This window comes from Artemia franciscana, chromosome 8 (assembly GCF_032884065.1).
Source record: "Artemia franciscana chromosome 8, ASM3288406v1, whole genome shotgun sequence".
NCBI lineage: Eukaryota > Metazoa > Arthropoda > Branchiopoda > Anostraca > Artemiidae > Artemia > Artemia franciscana.
The window spans coordinates 35,871,836-35,897,912 of NC_088870.1; the positions used below are offsets into that span (position 1 = coordinate 35,871,836).

At 35.5% G+C, this 26,077-nt stretch overlaps 2 protein-coding genes across 5 annotated transcripts in view; both read left to right on the forward strand.

Moving 5' to 3' along the window:
- The window catches only part of LOC136030356 (alanine--tRNA ligase, cytoplasmic-like), a 99,232-nt gene that overhangs the window by 59,091 nt on the left and 14,064 nt on the right, over nt 1–26,077 (forward strand). For 3 of the 4 annotated variants that reach the window (XM_065709274.1, XM_065709275.1, XM_065709276.1), the window contains 2 exons: nt 3,883–4,134; nt 11,708–11,863. In XM_065709274.1, the coding sequence (XP_065565346.1) occupies nt 3,883–4,134; nt 11,708–11,863 (408 nt within the window). Of the gene's footprint in view, nt 1–3,882; nt 4,135–5,022; nt 6,897–11,707; nt 11,864–26,077 lie in introns of those variants that run through there. The other variant, XM_065709277.1, reaches the window with a different exon arrangement.
- On the forward strand, nt 13,728–15,380 carry LOC136030572 (uncharacterized). Its single transcript, XM_065709645.1, has one exon. It carries the CDS (start codon nt 13,728–13,730, stop codon nt 15,378–15,380), a length of 1,653 nt encoding a protein of 550 aa, XP_065565717.1.

Below are 26,077 nucleotides of genomic sequence, written 5' to 3' on the forward strand. Positions count from 1 at the left end.
AATTAAAGCCATCCAAAAAGAGGAAAAAAGGAATTAAAGAATGATTTTAAAACCAAATAATTAAACACATGTGAAAAAACTTACTAAATTAAAGCCATCATTAAAGCCTAAAAAGAGGAAAACAAGGGATTAAAGATTGCTTTTAAAACAAAATAATTAAACACATGTGAAAAAAAATAACTCACTTAAATCCATCCAAAAAGAGGAAAAAAGGAATTAAAGATTAGGAATAAAAGGAATAAAAAGATAAAGTAATATAAGGAAAAAGAAAAAAGATAAAGGATTAAAAGGAATTAAAGAATTTTAAAATAAAATAATTGCTTTAGAGTTGTCGTCCTCTAAAGTTCAAGGCCCATCACATTGTTGAACAGTCCAGTCTCTAGGTATTTGTGTAAGTGTCGAATTTTGACTGTTAAAATAGCCTGCCAAATGATTTAGAGTGTCCGGAATCTGAACCTCATATGATGCAACATTTATTGGTATTTGAAATGTTGTTCGCCAAACTGGCTGGAAAGAATAAAGGGGACCTGTGGGCTTGGCTTGACACATTCGTAATTGCAAACAACTTAAAAAGAAATGAATGTGTATCGAATGATGAAAAACTAATATATCTAAGTTTTTTCTTGTTACTTATGGGTTTTCTTATACGAAAGAGTATTTTGATGTTTAAAATTTATAGAATTACTACATTTTTATTTAAAAATAGGATACCAAATAATTTCAATCGTCAATTTTGCACCAAATTTAGTGCTAACATTTTGTACCACATTACGTTCCAAATGGTTTAAGGTCTCCAAAATCTAAAGCTCATATGATGCAATATTTACTGGTACTTTTGAATGCTGTTCGCCAAAGCGGCAGGAAAGGATAAAGTGAACCTGTAGAGTTGGTAAGACAGATTCTTAAGTGTAAGCAATTTAAACAGAAATGAGTGTGTATCGGGTAATGACATAACTACTTTCCTTGTTATTTATTTATTTGTTATTTATTATTTATTGTTAGTTATTTATTATTTCCTTGTTATTTTTCCTTGTTATAAATGATCCTTATTATTTATGCGTTTCCTAATATGAAAAACATATTTTGATATCCAGAAATTTTAAAATTACTACATTTTTATTTTAAAATAGCATACCAAATAATTTCAAATCGCCAATTTGGCACCACATTTGGTGACACCGTTACAAAATTTGATGCCACATTCGCTGTCATTTTAAATACTGTTTGACAAATTAGAAGCAAAGGGCGAAGCGGACCTGAGGGCTTGACAAGACACATCTGTAAATGCAATTATTTGCATATGTACCGACTCTGAAAAGACCACTCTTATTCTAATTTAAAATGTGTTAAATTGTTTGTAAATTGTAGTGTTACGGTATATACATTTTGACTACATGTAAATAATCTTTAAGAGCAAGAGACTTCAGCCGGTGGTTTTAGGTGGTGACTCAATTGGGTATTACTTTAGCTGTAAAGTCTGGAAGTTTATATTATTTATTTTTTTTAATTTCGTTTTTTTAACTTTGTGGGATATTCTGTTTTGCAGGTTAATGTTTCTTTTCTTTTCTTTACCTAGGGCACTGAGGACATTTCATCAACATCAGTACAAAATGCCCGCTATTCCTTTCACTTTTATGCTTCTTGTTAACTTTACACTTTTTTTATGGCTCTCTCTGGCAAGAAAAAGAAAATGTTTAATATGCTGCAAAAATTTTAGTCTAATTTTTGGTTTTCGTCTTTTTTTTTTTTAATTTTACCTAATTTTTGACACTTCCAAGTTTCTCTGATTTCCTAGAAGTTTCAAGTATCGCTGATTTACTACAGAAATATTCTAATGACATTTCACATGTCTAAAGATGCCATTTTCGGTTATCTAGCAAAATCGCCAAAAACTGTCTGCTCAGCTGGTCTCAAGAAAAAAAAGGGGGTCAACAAAACAACATGCGTTCACTCTTAATTTGATCCTACTGACCTGAATTGCCCTGCTGATCCTCCATTTGAGTCCAGCTTAGCAAAAGTTCTTTTACAATTATATTAGAGGTGTGAAGATGTCAGATATGACCTTTAGGTATGACTTTGGTGACTTGGTGGATATTGGTCCAAAATAACTGCCGCACTTTTGTTAGCCTTATCCGGTTGCTTCTTATTGAAAATTAAATTTAAAAAAGCAAGTTTTTTTTACTGCAAGTAAGGAGCGACATTAAAACTTAAAATAAACAGAAATTACTCGGTGTGTGAAAGGGGTTTTTCCCTCCTCAACACCCCGCTCTTTGCTCTAAAGTTTGAGTATTATTTTTTTTGCTAAATGGCTTTCTCTTAGTTTTGATCAGACGATTTCGAGAAAAAGGGTGGGGGAGGTGGCCTAGTTGCTCTCCAATTTTTTGGTAACTTAAAAAGGCTGCTAGAATTTTTAATTTTTTACGAACGTTTTTATTAGTAAAAAATATACGTAACTTACAAATTAACTTACGTAACGAACTTCTATATTCTATATTTTTATTATGTATATGAGGGGGTTTGCCACTTCGTTAATACCTTGCTCTTTACACTAAAGCTTTAATTTTGTCCCAGTTCTTTAAAAATGACCCCTGAATCACAAAGGCTGTAGAATAAATAGTTGAAATTACTAAAAAATCTTTAGCGTAAAGAGCGAGGTATTTAGGAGGAGATTAACCCCCCATATGCGAAATAATCTCTGTTCGTCTTAAGTTTTAATGCTGGTCCTTCCTTTCATTTGAAAAAAAACTTTTTCATTGTTTTTTTTTTAAATAATGCTAGAAAATCCTGTGCCCCCTTCATGGAATTTCTCTTCTCCCATGACAAATTCCTCCAAGGAAAAATCCTCCCACGTAGCCCCCCTCACCCTTCCCCAACCGAAAAATATCCCTGAATAGGTCTGTACACTTCCCAATAACCATTACTGTATGTAAACACGGGTCAATGTTTGTAACTTGCAGCCCCTCTCTCGGGGACTGTGAGGGAGTAAGTCAGCCTCGAAGACATAGTTAATAAGGTTTTCGACTATGCTGAACAAAATGACTATCTCAAAATTTTTATCCGTTGACTTTGGGAAAAAATGAGTGTTGGAGGGGGCCTAGGTGCCCTCCAAGTTTCGGCCCCTTAAAAAGGGCACTAGAACTTTTAATTTCCGTTAGAATGAGTCCTCTTGCAACATTTTTGGACTACTTGATCGATATGATCACCCCTGAAAAAACAAAACAAAATCAAACAAACAAACAAATAAACACACAACCGTGATCGGTCTTCTGGCAAAAAATACTAAGCTCCATATTTTTGTAAATAGGAGCTTGAAACTTCTACAGTAGGGTTCTCTGATACGCTGAATGCTATGGTGTGATTTTCTTTAAGATCCTGTGATTTATAGGGGGTGTATCCCCGTATTTTCTAAAACAATGCAAATTTTCTCAGGCTCGTAACTTTTGATGAGTAAGATTAAATTTGATAAAACATATATATTCAAAATCAGTATAAGAATCTGATTCTTTTGATGTATCTATTCGTATCAAAAATCCGTTTTTAGAGTTTTATTTACTATTGAGCCGGGTCGCTCCTTAACACAGTTCGTTACCACGAACTGCTTGATACTTATACTTTCATCTGGTTGTTCTTATTGGGCAGGCGTAAAAAAAAAGTTTTCATTTAGTCATTTGGAACTTTTTGACGCAGAAGTTTTTGAGCCTAGTTAGATAAAATATCAATGCCTTAGTTTTTGGCAATTTCAACTTCTGTAATTCTACTGTAGTTCAAGCTGTAGATATTCATTGTGTTTAATTGTTGTATTTTTTCTATCCTGTATCAATCAGACTCATTATAATAAGAGAATGATATCTTTTATAGGTGATTATTTGTTTTCTTTTGTAGGTAAAGGGACAACCTCAAACCATTTTGAATTCTGTTCTTAAGGCGCAAATCGAAGAAAAAGCTGTAGCTGCTAGAAGAAATGGACTAGCTTTTTTAGTTGTGTCTCTTGAAGTGCCAGAGGCTTTCAGACACTTTAAACGTGTCGAAGTCCGACCAGACATAGTTACAAAGGAGATGGCAAAAAAGGACATGGCTTTTGCAATTTGTTACGCAACTTCAGAAGGTGTTTTTGCAAGAACGTTTATACCTAAGGTAAGAAATCGAGGACGAAGCCCAAAATTTTTGTCTTTGGGGCGGGGGCACTTTTCTAGGGAACAAGTGTCATGATAATAATTTAATTGTCTAAGGTATACGTGTCATAATAATGAATTAGTGCATTTATAATAGATTAACAGGAAGTATTTTCTCCATTAAAATGAAAGTTACCTGGTTTTATTCAGATACGAGGACAAGAGTCAGGTAAATACCAAGGGAATTGGTCTCCAAATTAATTTTTTTATTGTCTTCCTTTTTCCAATCGGGATGATGGGAGGGTCTTAGCCTTCCTTGCTTCTCCTTGAAGTTATTCTTATAATGAATCATTTTTTGCTGTCTATGTGTTTTTATTGTTTTGTGTCTATGTCTATGGAATTTTATTGTTTTGTTTGTCTAAGATTCCTTAGTACATTAAAATGTAATAAATATTCACAAATACTTAAGTTAAATATTCAAATGAAGAAATAATTGAATAGTAAAAACTATGAAGAGAAGTTTTTCGGATTTACAAAAGAAAAGAAAAAAAAGGAAGAAGCTCCCTCGTGATTAATTTTTATTGAAATTCAAGGTGTTTTGGGATTCCATTACTCACTGTTGCCCAAAAATTGTGCAGAGGTGCCCTAATTAAAGTGCCCAACTCTCGTACCTTCATATAAATCTAGGTACATCATTTCCAAGTAGTTATCTGTACAAATTAAGATAGTATTTTATAAAGCATTATCGTCTTTTTCCCAGTTCCACGATGGTGGTTTGCATTTTTTTCCCAATGTTAATGGTTTGGATGTTTTTTTTTGTTTATTTTTTTTTTATCATACTGTGAGAAAAGCACTGTTTATTGCTTTGGAAGCCAAAGAGTGAACTCTTTCCTTGCATTTTTTTTTGCAGGAAACTGACATGTATTTCTCGCTTGTTTTTCTTACAGCACTTACGTGCGTCAGCTTCTGTTTTAGAACCTCATCCACGAGCTAAATAGAAGTATACCACTTGTCAGCCATGACACTTCTGTCTGAGGCAAAAATAGCCCTCGTCAAAGCAAGAGCTGTTCTAGTTGGTTCTGAAACATAATTGGATCCAGGCAACTTAGTCTTTTTCCCAGAGTATATGAATGCATCGCCGAGATAAAAAGTGTGGGCGTCTGCTAGGCACTGGATTTTGATACCTTATTTGTTAGGATCTGAAGAAATGTAGAATATAGAAGCGGCATCTGTTCTAAACGCGATAAACATCTCGTTGATAGTAACAATGTCTTAAGGAGAGTAAAGTTTGCCGAAGCTTCTAATGAACTGCTCGTATATATCAATTGTCGGTGGAAGTATTGTTCTTCTTTCTATAGTGATAAATGAATCATCTAAGTGAAGACAAGCTTTAATATGCAGGGACTTTTTTGAGCTCATGGTGGCTCGAATAATATCTCCGAATTAATCTTCGAATTAATGTTAGGTTATTGTAAATTGGAATATCTCCAGTGTCTCTATTTAAAGCAAAATCTGTATGGCTTTTTTTTTAATTTCAATTGCCTTCCTAAAAGAATCTGGGAAACCCTTTGCTTCAGATGTTAATGTTGCCTCTTCACAAAGAACTAAATGATCGGGATTTTCAATGAGGCGGAGGGCCACAGCAGAAATAATATCCTCGTTTTTATTTTAATTTTCACATCCTGGAAAAATCTCGTGTTCATGCCGTCGTTCTTCGATAGCTTGCGATCACCCTCCCCTCTGTAAAACACCCTCGTGAAAAATTCCCCCTTTACAATCGAAATCCCTCCTATTTCCCCCCTAGATAATTCCGGATCTTCATTAGAAGGGAAATTGAAATTTCTACTCTCCTGTTTAAGCCTGAGGCAATTGTATAGCATTGACTATAGTAAAGACCCATAAGGATTCAAAATATTAATATTTGTTCATTTTTTCCCAGAGTCTTTTCATGTGGAAGGGGTGGTCGAATAAATTTTGGAGGAGGATCAGTCAATTGAAAATTTAAAGTTCCAGTGAGATTTTGCCTGTTTTTCACCCAACAATTGCTAGCGAATGTGTTGTTACTGACTACAGTGTATTTAAGAAATTCTATTTCTATTTTAACGGTCTTTGTCTTTCAGCAGTTGTTTTGAAACAGTCTTCAGTTAAATATAGAATTAGTTCACCAATTAGGAAGAGGTGAGATTGGAGGTATAAATTGATATATAATCCTCAGTGCTGTATCTGGGACTTTGGGGGAGGAGGGGGTTCTAAAAAAGCACAGTCATCTGAATCTGAGTCTGAAGGAGGGCAGGTAGATTTACCAGTAGATCCTTTTGAAGACGGTCTTAATGACTGAAAGTAACTAAATGCTCGGCTATTATGACCCATTGCATAGTTAATCAAAGTCATCAAAATGTTACAAACCAATTATGAAAATTTGTGAAAAAACATAAATGAAAATTTATTTGTTTGTCATAGAACGGCACTGTGGTCTAAGAGAAGAATACCTATAGCCTATTCATGTGCTATGTCAAAAACACATAGTATATATGGGGAAATGAGACCATCCAAGTGAACAACTATAAACTTAACAATTCGTTGGCAATTATGAGAATTTATTTGTTTGTCATAGAACTGCAGTGTGGTATAAGAGAAGAATACCTAGTTTCACGTGTTCAAACCTCTCGTCGTATAAATGGGGAAATGAGACCATCCAAGTGAACAACTATAAACTTAACAATTCGTTGGCAATTATGAAAATTTATTTGTTTGTCATAGAACTGCAGTGTGGTATAAGAGAAGAATACCTAGTTTCAGGTGTTCGAAACATACATCGTATAAATGGGGAAATGAGACCATCCAAGTGAACAACTATAAACTTAACAATTCGTTGGCAATTATGAAAATTTATTTGTTTGTCATAGAACTGCAGTGTGGTATAAGAGAAGAATACCTAGTTTCAGGTGTTCGAAACATACATCGTATAAATGGGGAAATGAGCCCATCCAAGTGAACAACTATAAACTTAACAATTCGTTGGCAATTATGAAAATTTATTTGTTTGTCATAGAACTGCAGTGTGGTATAAGAGAAGAATACCTAGTTTCAGGTGTTCGAAACATACATCGTATAAATGGGGAAATGAGCCCATCCAAGTGAACAACTATAAACTTAACAATTCGTTGGCAATTATGAAAATTTATTTGTTTGTCATAGAACGGCAGTGTGGTCTAAGAGAAGAATGCCTAGTTTCAGGTGTTACATCGAAAATATGAATTACTGACCCTTCTTGCTATGGTAGTAAAAGCATAATGTTTACAAGACTATATATTTCATCAAAGATTCTCTTGTGACGTTTGGTAAAGGATTTCATTTGAACATGTTTACATTCAGTGTAATTCTGGGCATCAATGCAAAGAGGGTTATTTTAGACAGCTGGATCATGAGTTTAAATTTTGTTTTCTTTTGCTATTCTATCTAACTTCCTATGATCTGACAATATAAGAGAGTTAAATTAAAACGTTATTCTAAAAGGAAAAAAGGAAAGCATGGTACCTGTGCAGAGAGGGAGTGTGGGATCGAGACCTTTTTTATGCTCTTTCAAAATATAACGGTTGTATTACTCAGATTTTGAATGGACCCTTTAATATGATACCTTTTTCGCTCATTTTCTGCAATTAAGTTTGAGTCTTATTTTCTATTACTCTAGGTTATGGGCATAATATATTAATTTTAAATACATATTAATTGAATGTGTGGTAGTTGTTGAATTTTGTTTCATTTGGTATGTAAAAATTGAGTACTTTTATTTTTTCCTTAAGAATTATATTTTGCATATAAGTGTATCTTATCTTCAAATGTGTTCCCCTCTTCCCTCACCATTGCTGCTCTGGTACCCTCCACCCTGCAATATTTTCGGCAGGCGTCCATGCTTGATTGATCGGTTTAACTGCAGTCTATGATCTTTTTACAGTCTAGGAAAGTATAAGTGAATGAAATTTTATATAGAATAAGTGAATGAAATTTTACAGTATAGATATTATGCTCAAATTAGGGTATTGGATTTTTTTTTTTAATTTCCTAATCGTAACTCCACAACTTCTAATGCTTGAGCAATTATTAACCCTGTATGAAGGCTAATCCTAAGATAATAACAATAGAATTAAAAAATTGTGGTAGGATTAGATTTGTCTTTTAAAACTTTTCCTGAATCTAACTTTTCCCCTCTTAATGAGATAAAATTAAGCTATAAATTATATTGTATTGTATCGGATTAACGACGCTCCTTGACTACTAAGGTCTCTGCGTCGGCCCTGCAGTGCATTCCTGCAGCATGATTCGATCTCTGGGTCTCGTATTACCAAGCTAAGGTCAAACCCCCCTTCGCCACCACAGGACTATATATAAATTATATTCAAATTTGGGGAGTAGCTGATTAAAACGGGTGCGACACCAAAACATGATTCATGACAAAATGTATATTTTAGCCAAAAGTAAAGTTATTATTTCCAGATTGTTTTTGTAAAGTTTTATATTATTTTCAGTTTTTTTTTTACAACCACTTGGTCTTTATTTCTTACTCTACTACCTAATATCTGTGTTGGAAGATTGACGAAACAGTTTGTGGTAATGGGCTGTAGGTAACTCGACCCAAAAGTAACCAAAACTCTGAAGAAGAGCACCTACAAAACAAAAAAGAGCTGTTTCCGTTTTTGACATTCTGTTTTTACTAGGTGGTGTATCTCTTCTCATGTTGCCGCTTTTTAGAACTTGTTTAAACTAAATTTTCATTGAGTTTCCATGTTGCTATATGAGAATTTACTTTTAAGTGGTTGTTTATCCTTTGTTCTGATGAGCAAGTGTACTTACTCCACTTCTCGTCAACTGAAAGGGATATTTTTGTCCAAATCTTGCACAAATACTCAGATTTTCTGAAAACAATTTATTCATCAGTTGAAAGAATCTTAAAAGGGCTGATAGCTATCAAGGTGTTGGTAGTAGAGTCAAAGCAGGCAATGGGAAAGCTGGAGCATGGAAGATTAAAAGCCTAAAACAGCCACAATACAATGTAGCAGCAATTCTTTGTTTAGTTTAGGGATTAGATTAGGGTAAAATGAATATCGCAGCTTCATAATGCAAGTGACTGCACGGCCGCCTATCAGTATTGTTCTCTCAGAAAATAAACTGGTGCTTTTTAAGTTGTTGTATAGTGATCAATGAGTATCAAGTATGCAGTTGGGTGTGCATTAGTTTTAAAATACCAAAAACATTATAGTGTATAATTCCATCCATAAAGTAAGAGCAGTAAGCTATATATAGTATACTTCAAACTTTCAATACTATACTCCACTAGCAGTACTAAAGTAAATATGATACAGTACTTCTGATAAAATGGTACCTAGAAAATTATGGAGTATGATATTTATAGCTGGTATATGACTTGCCGCTGAATTAGATCATGTTGTTAATTAGACATAGACATAGACATTGACATTTTTTATTTTCATCCAAAATATATAAATTAAACAAACAATTTACCATTAACGGCCACTCTTAAGACAAAAGAGTCCTGACTGTGGCTGCAGTTCAAACCACCATGAATATGCTAAATCATTTCTTCACTTTTTTCCCCTACAAAAAAATCTTTGGGGGGGGTGAAAAAAAACAAAATAATTGCTATTAAATACTAAATAAATAAATACCCTTTCCTCTTATCACACTTGTTTCCTTTTTTAAAAAATAGAATTTGACCATTCTCTTGAATAAATTATGATTCAGAAAACTATTGATATTTCTGAAGCTATACTTACTTTTCTGCAAATTATACACATAAAAATACATTTGCCTCGAAGCAAAGCTGTCAAAAAGTTGTGCTGCTAAAGTTTTGACAGCTTGTGGAATTCTGCTACTGGCAGCTGGCAGCTTAGGAGCTTCTGCATATCTATATACGTCCACGAAATATGCTAGTGCAACATCATTCAAAGATTGATATAGTAGTTTTAATAACTGGGAATGTCGTAGCTGACCAACATTGACGATTTTAAAACAGCAATAACAAGTGTGTGTCAATAAAATTAGCACATTTCACCAGGAGACAAATTTATGTATCCTGAATTGTCTTAATTTTTTTTGCAATTAGCGTAAAAGTTACTTGCCCAAAGAGCACACATATATACAATATAAGAATGGATAGATGAACCCTAAATGTTCTTTAACACAGAAAGTGATAAAGTACGAAATTCTTCAAGTAGACCCAGGTGTCTTGCTGTTATAAACGGTATGTTTTCACTGATCATCTTTCATTTTAAAGGGCAATCAACAACAAATTCCTATAAATACAATCTGTTGATGGGACGCTTAGATTTGGCTTAATGACGTGATGGTAACTTATTTTCTTAGCAATAACAAGTAAGTTTATCACTAAAATTAGTATATTTTGCCAGAAGGTAAATTTTTGTATTCTGAATTGTCTGGATTCTTCTGTAATTAGGGTAGAAGTTACTTGCCTTAAGAGCACACACATCTGCAATATAACGGATAGATGAACCATAAATGTTCTTTAACACAGAAAGTGATAAATTACGAAATTCTTCAAGTAGACCCAGGTGTCTTGCTGTTATAAACGGTATGTTTTCACTGATCATCTTCCGTTCCAAATTGCAATCAACAACAAATTCCTACAAATATAATCAGTTGATGGGACGCTTAAATTTGGCTTAATGGTGTGATGGTGACATGTTTATCTTTGTTGCAATGTGGATAATCTCTTCAGACATCAACTGTCTCCGTTTTTTGCTTTACTTTCTCTCTTTACTTTTCTCGCGTCACTTTCATCTGCTACATCTTGGAACATATTTGTCAACTTCTGCTTGTCCACATCAACTATTGTATTAGAGTCCTTGTATCCTGGTGATTTGTTATGATGTTTTTCTTTTAAGACAGTGAAGCGGCCTGAGAGCTTGAAACGGAATTGCTTCACTGATGCCGGGCATTTAAGAAGGGAATAATTAATCATCTAGAGGGCTCTGTTTGTTTAGTTGCTGCTTAACTAATATAAATTGACGTTTAATCAGGGTTGGTGTGTTCCGTGATGGGTGATCTATCAGCTTTCCACTTCTTCATTGACCATCTTCAGTGGAAAGGTACGATTGTGTAGTCTAGTTGAGAAGATGATCCCTTGGCCCTAGACCTCCATGATAGATCGTAAGAGGGCCTGTGTAGGAAAGGGGTGTTTGGTATCATAAGTTTTTTTTAGCTGGCTGAATCAGCCAAATTGAACCAGCCTTGTTCCTCATTAACATCTTTGACCATATTTTTTTTCTCAACGCTCCCGTTGCTCTTTACCAATCTGCTGATAACATGTGTATTCAAGTTACCGCGGAAGAGATTACGTTTTGGTATCGTTTTACAGCCTTATTAATTTCAGGAAGAAAATTATGTATTGTTTGTTCAAAGTTGATACTTGCGGATACATGGACTGATAGTACAATAACATTAAATAATTATTCTATTGTAGCTGTGGGCGCTATTTTAAAACTCAAATTGTCAGTTTGTTGAATCAGCTAAGGAAGAATACCTATTTGAATATTTAAATTTATTTTTGGATTTTATAGGGGATCTCTGAGACACTTACTGCAGAAAAATGGATTCAAAGTGCCCTCCGTGATTTAGATGCGCGAATATCTGGAGAAACCGCACATGTCCGAAATATTCCTTTACAGGAAGTTGAATTAAGACTTAAATTGATCGGGGAAGAAGACGAGTTTAAGGTAATCTCGGTATATTTTTTAACCTCTTCTAAACATTCACAGGCTACTTTTGAGTTAAGCAAAGCTATTGAATATTGCTGTTTTTGACACGATACTGTACAGGTCAAAATGATTAATACCACTTAACAACGTATGTTGCCCTTAACCCTCGAAAAAGAAAAGGATTAGCGAAGATGGCTAACGTCGCTCTGTTTTTTATTTAATTCTGCTCTACTCCAATTTTTACCACAGTGTTGTGATCGTTACTGCGTTATTAATTTATCTATTTTGTTTTGTTCATATGAAGTTTTATAAGCAAATAGTATTAAAAATATTTTTATGTATTTATAGTAGCAAAAACAAATCCTATTTTAAAAAGAACTGTGAATGCCTAGTTTCTATCCTTATGTCTGTTTAATATATTTCCAAAATCTTCTATCTATTACTCTAAAAAACACTTTTCTTATCACTATTTGAGACCTCATCGCCATCTTTAAAAGACGGTTAAAGATGGCAACAACACCTCAAATAGTGATACGTGTTTCAGAGCTAAAGTGTTTAAGAGAAATAGACACAAGATTTTGGAAATATATTAAACATTTTGTTCTAAAAATATAAGTTATATTTTATGCAGTTCAAATAAAGGATTAAGAAAAGATTGAAAAATTTCGACAATTTGAAAGTGGTTAAGGTTTGTTTTGTAAGGAGTTAGAGACAGTTCTGTTGATCATGAGTGTAATTTTAGAAAGGGGGAAAACACCGAAATATTTGAGAAAATTTAAATTCGAATGTTTTTGAAAAAGAGATTAGAGTGAGTGTGGTAATTAAAGAGACACAAGCTTGATATTTGTAGGGAAAACAATGACGATACTTACTACTCTAAGATATTATTATATTGTACTATCTTTATAAACGAGCAATATTTTTTTGTATGTATTTTTCCTCTAAAACAGCTCCATATTTTTTCGGGAAAATTGGCATCTTGAAATATTCTGCCCTAAAAAATCGATTTAGATAGGTCAGAAGTTTGAGAAGATTGTTTGAGAGCCTTAATTTTGGTTTTTGCAAATGACGTTATGTAGTTAAAATTACAACGACTTCACGACACTTGTCACACTTACGTGTAAAAATTGAAGATTTTCATTTTGAAGCTTAGTAGAAAAAGTATTTAGGACTTGAAAACAAGTAAAATTTTTTTTAAGTTCAGTTCAGAATCGCTAAAGCTATTGTATGAATTGCAAAAATATTTACGGTGTCTGAGCGATAATTTCAATTTTTTAATTCAAACTAGTAAAATACCTGACAATTTGAAATTATTCTGTTTTTTATTTGTTCGATAAAAACAATGGAAAAAAAGTATATATGTGAGTGACGCCACTTTTACATACATCAGTATTGCAATGACTCTGTCACACTTGTCACACTTATGTGTAAAAATTGAAGATTTTCATATATGGAAAAGTTTATATTAAATTGCTTAAAGAGAAAAAAGGGGTAATTGCAAAAATATTGCATATATTTTGACAATAGATTGCAATAATTCATAAACCAAAATTTTGATGAATTATGTGATCCCCCCCAACCATAATAGTGAATATTTCGTTTTTATAACTATGACGTATACAACATTACAGATGGAAAGTATTTATGACACGAAAAAAAGGTTGAAAATTTTTTTAAGTTCAGTTCAGAATCGCTAAAATTATTATATAAAGCGCAAAAATATTTATGGTGTCTGAGCAATAATTCTATTGTTTTAATTCAAACTAGTAAAATACCTGACAATTTATGCAAAAATTGGCTAAGCTTAAAATCTTTAAGCAAACATATTAAAAGTTGAACATGTGTTGGAGTTTGACTTTGTAAGCTGAGATTGAGAGAAAAAATGATTTATGCAAAGAAAGTCCTCTATAGGGTCATATTAAAAGAAGTGTTTGGACCTCAAGTTGCAGAAGTGGCGTTGTGTTTGTTCAGAAGCCCTTATTCACATTTCAAGAATTTGATAGAGAATTCAAGGACTTTAAAACTCTCACCAAAGGAGCTTAGCCAATGTTTGGCAACTTTGTATCAACATCAACTCTTAATAATTGTGAAGTCAGAAAGGAATCCCGAGATATTGGAATTCCTTTTAGATGAAGAAAAAATTTTGTGTATACTTTTATTCCCAAAATTTTTACGACTACTAGATAGAAAGAGTGGCAAAGTCCATGGAGTGGTTTTGCAGGAGCTATTTACTAGAGGTCGTGACTCCATGTCTTCCGCTCTATTTCATGCCATCTCGTTCTTAAAAGTCGGGGAGTCTCATGCGTCAGTTCAAGAAGTTTTGGATTGTTTTACTGAATTAGTAGTGGAAAAATATATCATTCCAGTTGAACCATTTGATTCGTCAGAACAAGGAGCAGTTTCTCTTTCATTGCCTTCTCTCAGTCTTGAAACGCAGCAAAAAATTGCCAAAGCTTTATCAGAAGAGGCTACCGAGCTACCAGAGTTGCCAGATCGGAAGAAACTGTGGACTGTCAACCTAAAAAAACTGGGCCAAGACCTTAGGAATGATTTAGTCCAAGATGCTGCCCAGTCATTAATCGACTCGAATGCGGCAGAAGTACTGGGTCTATTTTTGAACCTTGTAGATGCCCTGGCTGAGAAAGGAAAGTTCTTGAATTTGAAGAACGAGGAAGTAGTATCCCAAGCTCAGCGAAGACATTGTGTGACAGAATCGAAATTTGTAAATGGGTATTTGCAAATTCTTGCTGAAAATGGTTTCATTCAAAGGGTTGAAGGAGCAGTTGAAGGAACATATACAGCAGGTCATACGAAAATCCTTGAAAAGCTAGCTCGAGCCATTGTTGAATGCGCTGTTCTCACACTAGGAAAGCATTCTCTGCGATTGTTCTGTGCAACTGAAGAATATGGCCTAGTAAGCCAAGAAACTCTGTATACAAAGATGATCCTCTCAAAGTCGGATGTGAACCGAAGGGTAGCTCAGCTCGTTCGGAAAGGTTTTGTGGTCCAGTATGACTATAGAAAGAACAATGCTTTTTATGTTAAAAAGCATTATTGTAATCCAACCCTCAATAAGGTTGAGTTTACAAAGGTTGTTCAAACTGTTTTGCAACGAACGTACCAAGCACTTTTAAATGCCAAAATTGTGTCCCAAGATATATCATCAGAGAGTGAAGAAATTCTAAAAAAGAAAGACAAACTTGAACAGCTTGAAGAAGAGGTGAAAGCAGGAATAGCTGAAAATCTGGAGAATGAAGAATGTTTACGAGAGATTGTAAGAAATTATTTCACGGAAGAAGATGAAAAAGAATATCATGGATTCCTAAAAAAAGATTGGCTGCTAAATGGCGTTCAGCTGAAACTTGCCTTGGATATTCTCATTTTAGAAGATTTTTTGAAAGCTGTTACCGTCCAGTTCCAACCAAGAACGAGGTCGGTCGTTAGACTGTGGAATTTTGTATGTCTTTTTTCTACAATGCAATACATACACGAATTTTGCATTGAAAAAAAAATTGATTCAGATTTCAAGGTGTGAGGACCTCTTTTTGGATTGAACCTATCACTAATATTTGGCAAAGGATTATCGTCACTACCTGACCCATAGCCAATCTGTCTATCTATCTATCTATATATATATATAAACTAGCTGTTCGCGCACCTGCCCAAGCCCCCTCCCCGCGCGCGTAAGTCGTTACACGCCATTGTAGTTGTGTCCCTTTGTCTCACCTGTGAATATATATATATATATATATAAATATATATATATATATATATATATATATATATATATATATATATATATATATATATATATATATATATACTAGCTGTTGGGGTGGCGCTTCGCGCCATCCCAACACCTAGTTGGTGGGGGCGCTTCGCGCCCCCCCCCCAAGCCCCCCCGCGCGCGTAAATCGTTACGCGCCATATTAGTTACGCGCCATTGTAGTTGTGTCCCTATGTCCCACCTGTGAATATAGATATGTATATACATATATATATATATATATATATATATATATATATATATATATATATATATATATATATATATATATATGTGTTTTTAACTACGTAAAACTTGCGAATATACAACATTCTTTGCTGTCCCATCGTCTGTGCATATAAATAGATTGCCAGGTTTACCGACTCTTGAACATGCAACGCATAATGGTCCATGGGAAAACAGTCCGTATTCAGATCTATACCTCATGATTCTATTGATTGCCCTTGAGCTTTGTTGATGGTGATTGCTAATCGACCATTTCCTTTGTTGCTGTCGTCATTTATATATCCCCCTGTGCCCCCCGGCGTCCCCGTTGTAGTTGTGTCCCTGTGTCCGGGTCGTCATTTATATTCCCTGTGTCCCCGTCGTCATTTGTGTCCCGGTGTCCCAGTCTGTGATTTCTATTTGAGTGTCCCGGGCGTCATTTATATTCGTCAGGATATTGTAGGGTATCGTAGCATCGATGAGTTTAAGCAATTCTTGTCAACTGATTGTTTCGCCTATAAAGAATATTATCTCGAGGTAAGAACTGATCACCGACCACAACGATTGCCACTTTGTTGATAGTTGCGTATCAGGAGGCATCAATTCGATTGCTGTTTTTAAGCAGAAGCACTAAATTATTATTTTTGGGAAATGGTCGATTAGCAATCACCATCAACAAAGCTCAAGGGCAATCAATAGAATCATGAGGTATAGATCTGAATACGGATTGTTTTCCCATGGACCATTATGCGTTGCATGTTCAAGAGTCGGTAAACCTGACAATCTATTTATATGCACAGACGATGGGACAGCAAAGAATGTTGTATATTAGCAAGTTTTACGTAGTTAAAAACATATATATATATATATATATATATATATATATATATATATATATATATATATATATATATATATATATCTATATATATATATATATATATATATATATATATATATATATATATATATATATATATATATATATATATATATATATATATATATATATATATATATATATATATATATATAAGTTTTCTGTCTGTGTGTCTGTCTGTGGATCAGGTGACGTCATGTTTCTGTGTTGACTGACGTCATGAAATTACTTGTCGTCATTTTCGCTTTGACGGTGACGTCATTCAAGATATTTAAGACATATGTTCACGTATAAATCTATTAATGTTTAAGTTTACAATGACTGATGAACTTTACCATGGCAAAAGCCGATGAAGATGCTCAAAGAGTCTATGCCAAAAAACTTGCTGCTGATAGAGAAAGTCAGAAAAGAAAGCGTGCCGAGGAATCAAAAGAACAGCAAGGAAACAGGCTTGAGGCTGATAGAGAAAGAAAGAACAGAAAGCGTGCCGAGGAATCAAAAGAACAGCAAGGAAACAGGCTTGAGGCTGATAGAGAAAGAAAGAACAGAAAGCGTGCCGAGGAATCAAAAGAACAGCAAGGAAACAGGCTTGAGGCTGATAGAGAAAAAAAGAACAGAAAGCGTGCCGAGGAACTACCAGAGCAACGCGGAAGCAGACTTGCTGCTAAAAGAGAAAGTGAAAAAAGAAGGCGTGCCGAGGAATTACAAGAACAGCAAGAAATCAGGCTTGCTGCTGATAGAGAAAGTAAGAAAAGAAAGCGTGCCGAGGAATCACAAGAACAGCAAGAAATCAGGCTTGCTGCTGATAGAGAAAGTAAGAAAAGAAAGCGTGCCGAGGAATCAGAGCAACCTGAAAGTTATCGCCTGGCATTCAGGTACAACCCAGTCGATGATTATAGCTTGAGTAGATGTGTTCAAATCGGGACAATGTCTAAAATTTGTCCCTATTGCAAGGCCTTGAAATTCAATGGTGAAACAATGGGAATGTGTTGCGCCTCAGGAAAAGTTAAACTTCCTCTATTGGCTGCACCACCAGAGCCATTGAAGACGAATGAATGCTTGCCTGAAAAATTCTAATTTATGGGCACACGTAAAAATATTAAAATTAACTACAAATATGCGTGTCCGATTGCAAAACGATGACTCTGGTCAAACATTTTCAGATCAATTGCTGACAATTGGAAACGGAAAGCTCCCAGTAGACTCAATTTCAGGACGTATACAACTACCTGCTGATTTCTGTAATTTAGTGACGTCCAAAAATGAATTGATTGAAAAAGTATTTCCGAATATTCTAAAAAATTATAAAAATAATAAATGGCTAAGTGAAAGAGCGATTCTCGCACCCAAAAATATAGACGTCCACGAAATCAACAATATTGTTTTGACCAAGATTCGAGACCAGGCAGTCCTTTACAAGTCAGTCGACACAGTTTTGGAACCAAATGAAGCGGTTAATTATCCATCTGAATTTTTAAATTCCATAGATCTTTCAGGGTTTCCACCACACGTGCTACAACTAAAAATAGGCGTACCAATAATACTTTTAAGAAATATAAACCCACCAAAGCTTTGCAATGGCACTCGACTTGCCGTAAAAAAAACAATGGAAAACCTAATAGAGGCCACAATCTTGACAGGGCCTTTTGAGGGTGAGGCTGTTCTTATTCCTCGCATTCCCATGATTCCAACGGATCTGCCTTTTCAATTTAAAAGATTGCAATTCCCAATTCGATTAGCATTTGCAATCACCATTAACAAAGCTCAAGGTCAATCATTAGAAAAATGTGGTATAGATCTTAATACTGATTGTTTTTCCCATGGACAATTGTACGTTGCATGTTCGAGGGTCGGTAAACCTGACAATCTATTTATATGCAGCGACAATTGGACAGCGAAGAATGTTGTATATTCGCAAGTTTTACGCAGATAATTTGTATTGTATCTATCTATCTATCTATCTATATAAAAACGAGTTGTGTGTATGCATGTTTGTTTGTTTGTAAAAAGAGCGTTTGCATATGATGTCATTATTAGTACATACGGCTTTGTATATGCAGAGACAATGGGAAAGCCAAGAATGTTGTATATTCGCAATTTTTACGTAGTTTAACTCCTGCAGACGAAATGAATGCTTGCCTAAAAAATTCTAATTTATGGGCACACGTAAAAATATTAAAATTAACTACAAATATGCGTGTCCGATTGCAAAACGATGACTCTGGTCAAACAGTAGACTCAATTTCAGGACGTATACAACTACCTGCTGATTTCTGTAATTTAGTGACGTCCAAAAATGAATTGATTGAAAAAGTATTTCCGAATATTCTAAAAAATTATAAAAATAATAAATGGCTAAGTGAAAGAGCGATTCTCGCACCCAAAAATATAGACGTCCACGAAATCAACAATATTGTTTTGACCAAGATTCGAGACCAGGCAGTCCTTTACAAGTCAGTCGACACAGTTTTGGAACCAAATGAAGCGGTTAATTATCCATCTGAATTTTTAAATTCCATAGATCCTTCAGGGTTTCCACCACACGTGCTACAACTAAAAATAGGCGTACCAATAATACTTTTAAGAAATATCAACCCACCAAAGCTTTGCAATGGCATGCGACTTGCCGTAAAAAAAAACAATGGAAAACCTAATAGAGGCCACAATCTTGACAGGGCCTTATGAGGGTGAGGCTGTTCTTATTCCTCGCATTCCCATGATTCCAACGGATCTGCTTTTTCAATTTAAAAGATTGCAATTCCTAATTCGATTAGTATTTGCAATCACCATTAACAAAGCTCAAGGTCAATCATTAGAAAAATGTGGTATAGATCTTAATACTGATTGTTTTTCCCATGGACAATTGTACGTTGCATGTTCGAGGGTCGGTAAACCTGACAATCTATTTATATGCAGCGACAATTGGACAGCGAAGAATGTTGTATATTCGCAAGTTTTACGCAGATAATTTGTATTGTATCTATCTATCTATCTATCTATATAAAAACGAGTTGTGTGGATGCATGTTTGTTTGTTTGTAAAAAGAGCGTTCGCATATGACGTCATTATTAGTACATACGGCTTTGTATATGCACAGACAATGGGAAAGCCAGGAATGTTGTTTATTCGCAATTTTTACGTAGTTTGAAACACATATATAAATCTATCTATATTCACAGGTGGGACACAGGGACACAACTACAATGGCGCATAACTAATATGGAGCGTAACGACTTACGCGCGCGGGGGGGCTTGGGGGGGCGCGAAGCGCCCCACCAACTAGGTGTTGGGGTGGCTTTAAGCGCCACCCCAACAGCTAGTATATATATATATATATATATATATATATATATATATATATATATATATATATATATATATATATATATATATATATATATATATATATATATATATATATATATATATATATATCACAGTTGGGACATAGGGACACAACTACAATGGCGCGTAACTAATATGGCGCGTAACGACTTACGCGTGCGGGGGGGCATGGGGGGGGGGCGCGAAGCGCCCCCACCAACTAGGTGTTGGGGTGGCGCGAAGCGCCATCCCAACAGCTAGTATATATATATATATCTATCTATATATATAAAAATAAGTTGTCTGTCTGTGGATCAGGTGACGTCATGTTTCTGTGTCGACTGACGTCATGAAGTTAGTTGTCGTCATTTTTGCTATGACGGTGACATCATTAAAGATATTTAAGACACATATGTTCACGTAGAAATCTATTAATGTTTAAGTTTACAGTGACTGATGAACTTACAATGGCAAAAGCCGATGAAGATGCTCAAAGAGTCTATACCAAAAAACTTGCTGCTGATAGAGAAAGTCAGAAAAGAAAGCGTGCCGAGGAACTACCAGAGCAACGCGAAAGCAGACTTGCTGCTAAAAGAGAAAGTGAAAAAAGAAGGCGTGCCGAGGAATCACAAGAACAGCAAGAAATCAGGCTTGCTGCTGATAGAGAAAGTAAGAAAAGAAAGTGTGCCGAGGAATCACAAGAACAGCAAGAAATCAGGCTTGCTGCTGATAGAGAAAGTAAGAAAAGAAAGCGTGCCGAGGAATCAGAGCAACCTGAAAGTTATCGCTTTGCATTCAGGTACAGCCCAGTCGATGATTATAGCTTGAGTAGATGTGTTCAAATCGGGACAATGTCTAAAATTTGTCCCTATTGCAAGGCCTTGAAATTCAATGGTGAAACAATGGGAATGTGTTGCGCCTCAGGAAAAGTTAAACTTCCTCTATTGGCTGCACCACCAGAGCCATTGAAGACTTTCCTTACTGGAACTACGTCAGAATCTAAGCGTTTTTTGTCAAAAATCAGAAAATACAACTCATGTTTCCAAATGACTTCGTTTGGAGCCCAATTCGAAAATCCAGATCAATTTATGTCTACTTTCAAAGTAAAAGGGCAAATTTATCATAGAGCAGGGTCCCTTCTACCATTCTCAGGCGAGAATCATAAATTTTTACAATTGTACTTCATCAGTGATAGAAATTCTGAATTGAATGCACGTTGCGAAATTTCTCCCAAGGTTGAAAGGACAATCGTTTCCCAATCGCAACATTTTTTCCACGAAAATAATAATTTAGTGCGTCTGTTCAAAACAGCCATCGATTTGATGCCTGCTGATACGCATAAAATTGTTATTTCCGCTGACAAAACGCCTCCTGGCCAACATGTGCGTAGATACAATGCTCCAACTATCGACGAAGTGGCAATCGTTATGGTCGGTGATCAGTTTTTACCTCGAGATATTATTCTTCATAAGCGAAACGCTCAGTTGTTAAGAATTGCTGAAACTCATCGATGCTACGATGCCCTGCAATATCCTATCATTTTTTGGGATGGAGCCGACGGCTATCACTTTAATATTAAATTGATGAATCCAGCCACTAACAAAGAAATGAATAAGAAATGCAGTGCAATGCATTATTATTCCTATAGACTAATGATTCGGCAGGATGAAGAAAATTATATTTTAAAATGCCGTGAATTGTTTCACCAATTTGTCGTTGATATGTATGCTAAAATTGAATCAGAACGTTTGCTATATATCCGCCTGAATCAGACCAAGCTCCGCTCTGAACAATACATTCATTTGCGAGATGCAGTTATAAATGACGGTAATACCACAAACGTTGGAAGATTAACAATTTTACCTTCGTCATATGCTGGCAGTCCCCGTCATATGCATGAATATGCTCAAGATGCTATTGCGTATGTTCGTTTCTATGGTTGTCCAGATTTATTTATTACATTTACATGTAATCAATCTTGGGACGAGATACTGCAGCTTTTACTTCAAGGCCAATCGATGGTTCATAGGCATGACATTACGGCCCGTGTCTTCCGGCAAAAGTTGAAATCACTGATAAACTACATAGTAAAACTTGAAGTGTTTGGGTCAGTGCGATGCTGGATGTACTCAGTGGAATGGCAAAAACGAGGTTTGCCACACACACATATACTAATCTGGCTACATAAAAAAATTACTTCGAACGAAATTGATGATGTGATTTCCGCTGAAATACCTGATAAAATTGTCGATAAGGGGTTACATGATATTATTGTAAAAAATATGATACATGGACCTTGCGGTGCACTGAACGAAAATTCACCATGCATGGCCAAAGGTAGGTGCACAAAGCAATATCCTCGACTTTTAGTATCAAAGACAATTACTGGCAATGATGGTTACCCCAAATATAGAAGAAGATCTACTGAAGATGGCGGTAAAACAGCAATAATAAAGAAGCGTAACGGTACCACCATCGAAGTAGATAACCAGTGGGTTGTTCCATATTCCCCATTATTATCAAAAACATTTAATGCACACATAAACGTTGAATACTGTAACTCAGTAAAGGCAATCAAATACATATGTAAATACGTCAACAAAGGCAGTGACATGGCAGTTTTTGGCTTGCAGCCCGAAGTCAAAGATTTCGACGAAATCGTACAATATCAGGCTGGAAGACACATAAGCAGTAATGAAGCTGTTTGGCGAATTCTTTCATTTCCGATACATGAACGTAGTCCAGCTGTTGTTCACTTAGCGGTACATTTACAGAATGGTCAACGTGTTTATTTCACGGAAACCAACGTGCAACAAAGAGCCCTGAATCCACCGGATACAACATTAACAGCTTTTTTTTCGCTTTGCAAAAATGATTCTTTTGCAAAAAAAAACTGCTGTATACTGAAGTGCCTTCGTATTACACGTGGAATACTAAAAATAAAGTATTTGAACGTCGAAAACAGGGTAAGTCAGTCGACGGCCAACCTACCATCTTCAAAGATACCACGATAGGAAGACTCTACACTGTTCACCCCAATCAACATGAATGCTTCTTTCTACGCCTGCTTTTGGTGAATGTACCCGGTCCGACATCCTTTGAGTATTTGAGAACTGTAAACGGTACTATACATGACACTTACCGTAGTGCATGCCAAGCTCTGAATTTATTGGAGAATGACCAACACTGGGATAACTGCATCAATGACGCGTGCGAAACGTCAACCCCAAGTCAAATTCGTGCATTGTTTGGCATCATTTTAACAACTTGCTCGCCATCAGCTCCTACAGAGTTATGGGGAAAATATAAGTCAAAAATGTCCGAAGATATACTCCATCGAAAACAGTTAGAGAAGTCAGATATGACTTTTGATTTTACATCAGAAATTTATAACTACGCTTTAGTTATTATAGAAGATTTGTGTTTACGTATGGCAAACAAACCTCTTCAGGATTTGGGAATGCCTTCACCTAACCGTATCGCTGCTGTTTCTACATGTGTAGAATTGGATCGTGAACAAAGTTACAGTACGAGTGATCTATTGTCGTATGTACAAAATAACATTTCCAAGTTAACGTCGGAACAAAAAGACATTTTTGATACGATAATGCATTGTGTCGATAACAACGTTGGAGAAATTTTCTTTTTGGATGCGCCAGGAGGTACTGGTAAAACGTTTGTGATAAAACTGATTCTGGCATCAATTCGATCAAAAAATGATATAGCGTTGGCAATTGCGTCGTCCGGAATAGCCGCAACATTGCTGCCTGGTGGAAGAACTGCTCATTCCGCTTTGAAATTGCCTCTGAATTTGCATTCTACAGAAACTCCCACGTGCAATGTTTCCAAATCATCTGGGATGGGTAAAGTATTGCAGCAATGCAAACTTATTATTTGGGATGAGTGCACAATGGCACACAAAAAATCGCTCGAGGCTCTGGATCAATGCTTGAAAGATTTGAGAGGCAAGTCGAAACCCTTTGGCAGCACATTAATATTGCTTGCGGGAGATTTCAGGCAAACATTACCTATAATACCTAGATCAACTCCTGCAGACGAAATGAATGCTTGCCGGAAAAATTCTAATTTATGGGCACACGTAAAAATATTAAAATCAACTACAAATATGCGTGTCCGATTGCAAAACGATGACTCTGGTCAAACATTTTCAGATCAATTGCTGGCAATTGGAAACGGAAAGCTCCCAGTAGACTCAATTTCAGGATGTATACAACTACCTGCTGATTTCTGTAATTTAGTGACGTCCAAAAATGAATTGATTGAAAAAGTATTTCCGAATATTCTAAAAAATAATAAAAATAATAAATGGCTAAGTGAAAGAGCGATTCTCGCACCCAAAAATATAGACGTCCACGAAATCAACAATATTGTTTTGACCAAGATTCGAGACCAGGCAGTCCTTTACAAGTCAGTCGACACAGTTTTGGAACCAAATGAAGCGGTTAATTATCCATCTGAATTTTTAAATTCCATAGATCTTTCAGGGTTTCCACCACACGTGCTACAACTAAAAATAGGCGTACCAATAATACTTTTAAGAAATATCAACTCACCAAAGCTTTGCAATGGCACGCGACTTGCCGTAAAAAAAACAATGGAAAACCTAATAGAGGCTACAATCTTGACAGGGCCTTTTGAGGGTGAGGCTGTTCTTATTCCTCGCATTCCCATGATTCCAACGGATCTGCCTTTTCAATTTAAAAGATTGCAATTCCCAATTCGATTAGCATTTGCAATCACCATTAACAAAGCTCAAGGTCAATCATTAGAAAAATGTAGTATAGATCTTAATACTGATTGTTTTTCCCATGGACAATTGTACGTTGCATGTTCGAGGGTCGGTAAACCTGACAATCTATTTATATGTAGCGACAATTTGACAGCGAAGAATGTTGTATATTCGCAAGTTTTACGCAGTTAATTTGTATTGTATCTATCTATCTATCTATCTATATAAAAACGAGTTGTGTGTATGCATGTTTGTTTGTTTGTAAAAAGAGCGTTTGCATATGACGTCATTATTAGTACATAAGGCTTTGTATATGCACAGACAATGGGAAAGCCAAGAATGTTGTATATTCGCAAGTTTTACGTAGTTTGAAACACATATATAAATCTATCTATATTCACAGGTGGGACACAGGGACACAACTACAATGGCACGTAACTAATAATGCGCGTAACGACTTACGCGCGCGGGGGGGGGCTTGGGGGGCGCGAAGCGCCCCACCAACTATGTGTTGGGGTGGCGCGAAGCGCCACCCCAACAGCTAGTATATATATATATGTGTCTTTAACTACATAAAACTTACGAATATACGACATTCTTCGCTGTCCCATTCTCTGTGCATATAAATAGATTGTCAGGTTTACCGACTCTTGAGCATATTCATTCATATGACGCGGACTGCCAGCATATGACGAAGGTAAAATCGCTAATCTTCCAACTTTAGTAGTATTACCGTCATTTACAACTGCATCTCGCAAATGAATGTATTGCTCAGAGCGGAGCTTGGTCTAATTCAGACGGATAAATAGCAAACGTTCTGATTCAATCTTTCCATACATATCAACGATGTGTTGGTGAAACAATTGACGGCATTTTAAAATACAATTATCTTCATTGTGACGAATCATTAGTTTATAGGAATAATAATTCATTGCGCCGCATTTCTTATCCGTTTGTTTGTTAGTGGACGAATCTATCAATTTATTATTAAAGTGATTGCCGTCGGCTCTATCCAAAAAAATGATAGGATATTGTAGGGCATCGTAGCATCGATGAGTTTCAGCAAATCCTACCAACTGAGCGTTTCGCTTATGAAGAATAATATCTCGAGGTAGCAGAAATAACAATTTTATGCGTATCAATAGTCATCAAATCGATTGCTGTTTTGAATAGGCGCACTAAATCATTATTGTCGTGCAAAAGATGTTGCAATTGGGAAACGATAGTCCTTTCAACGTCGGGAGAAATTTAGCAACGTGCATTCAATTCAGAATTGCTATCACTGAT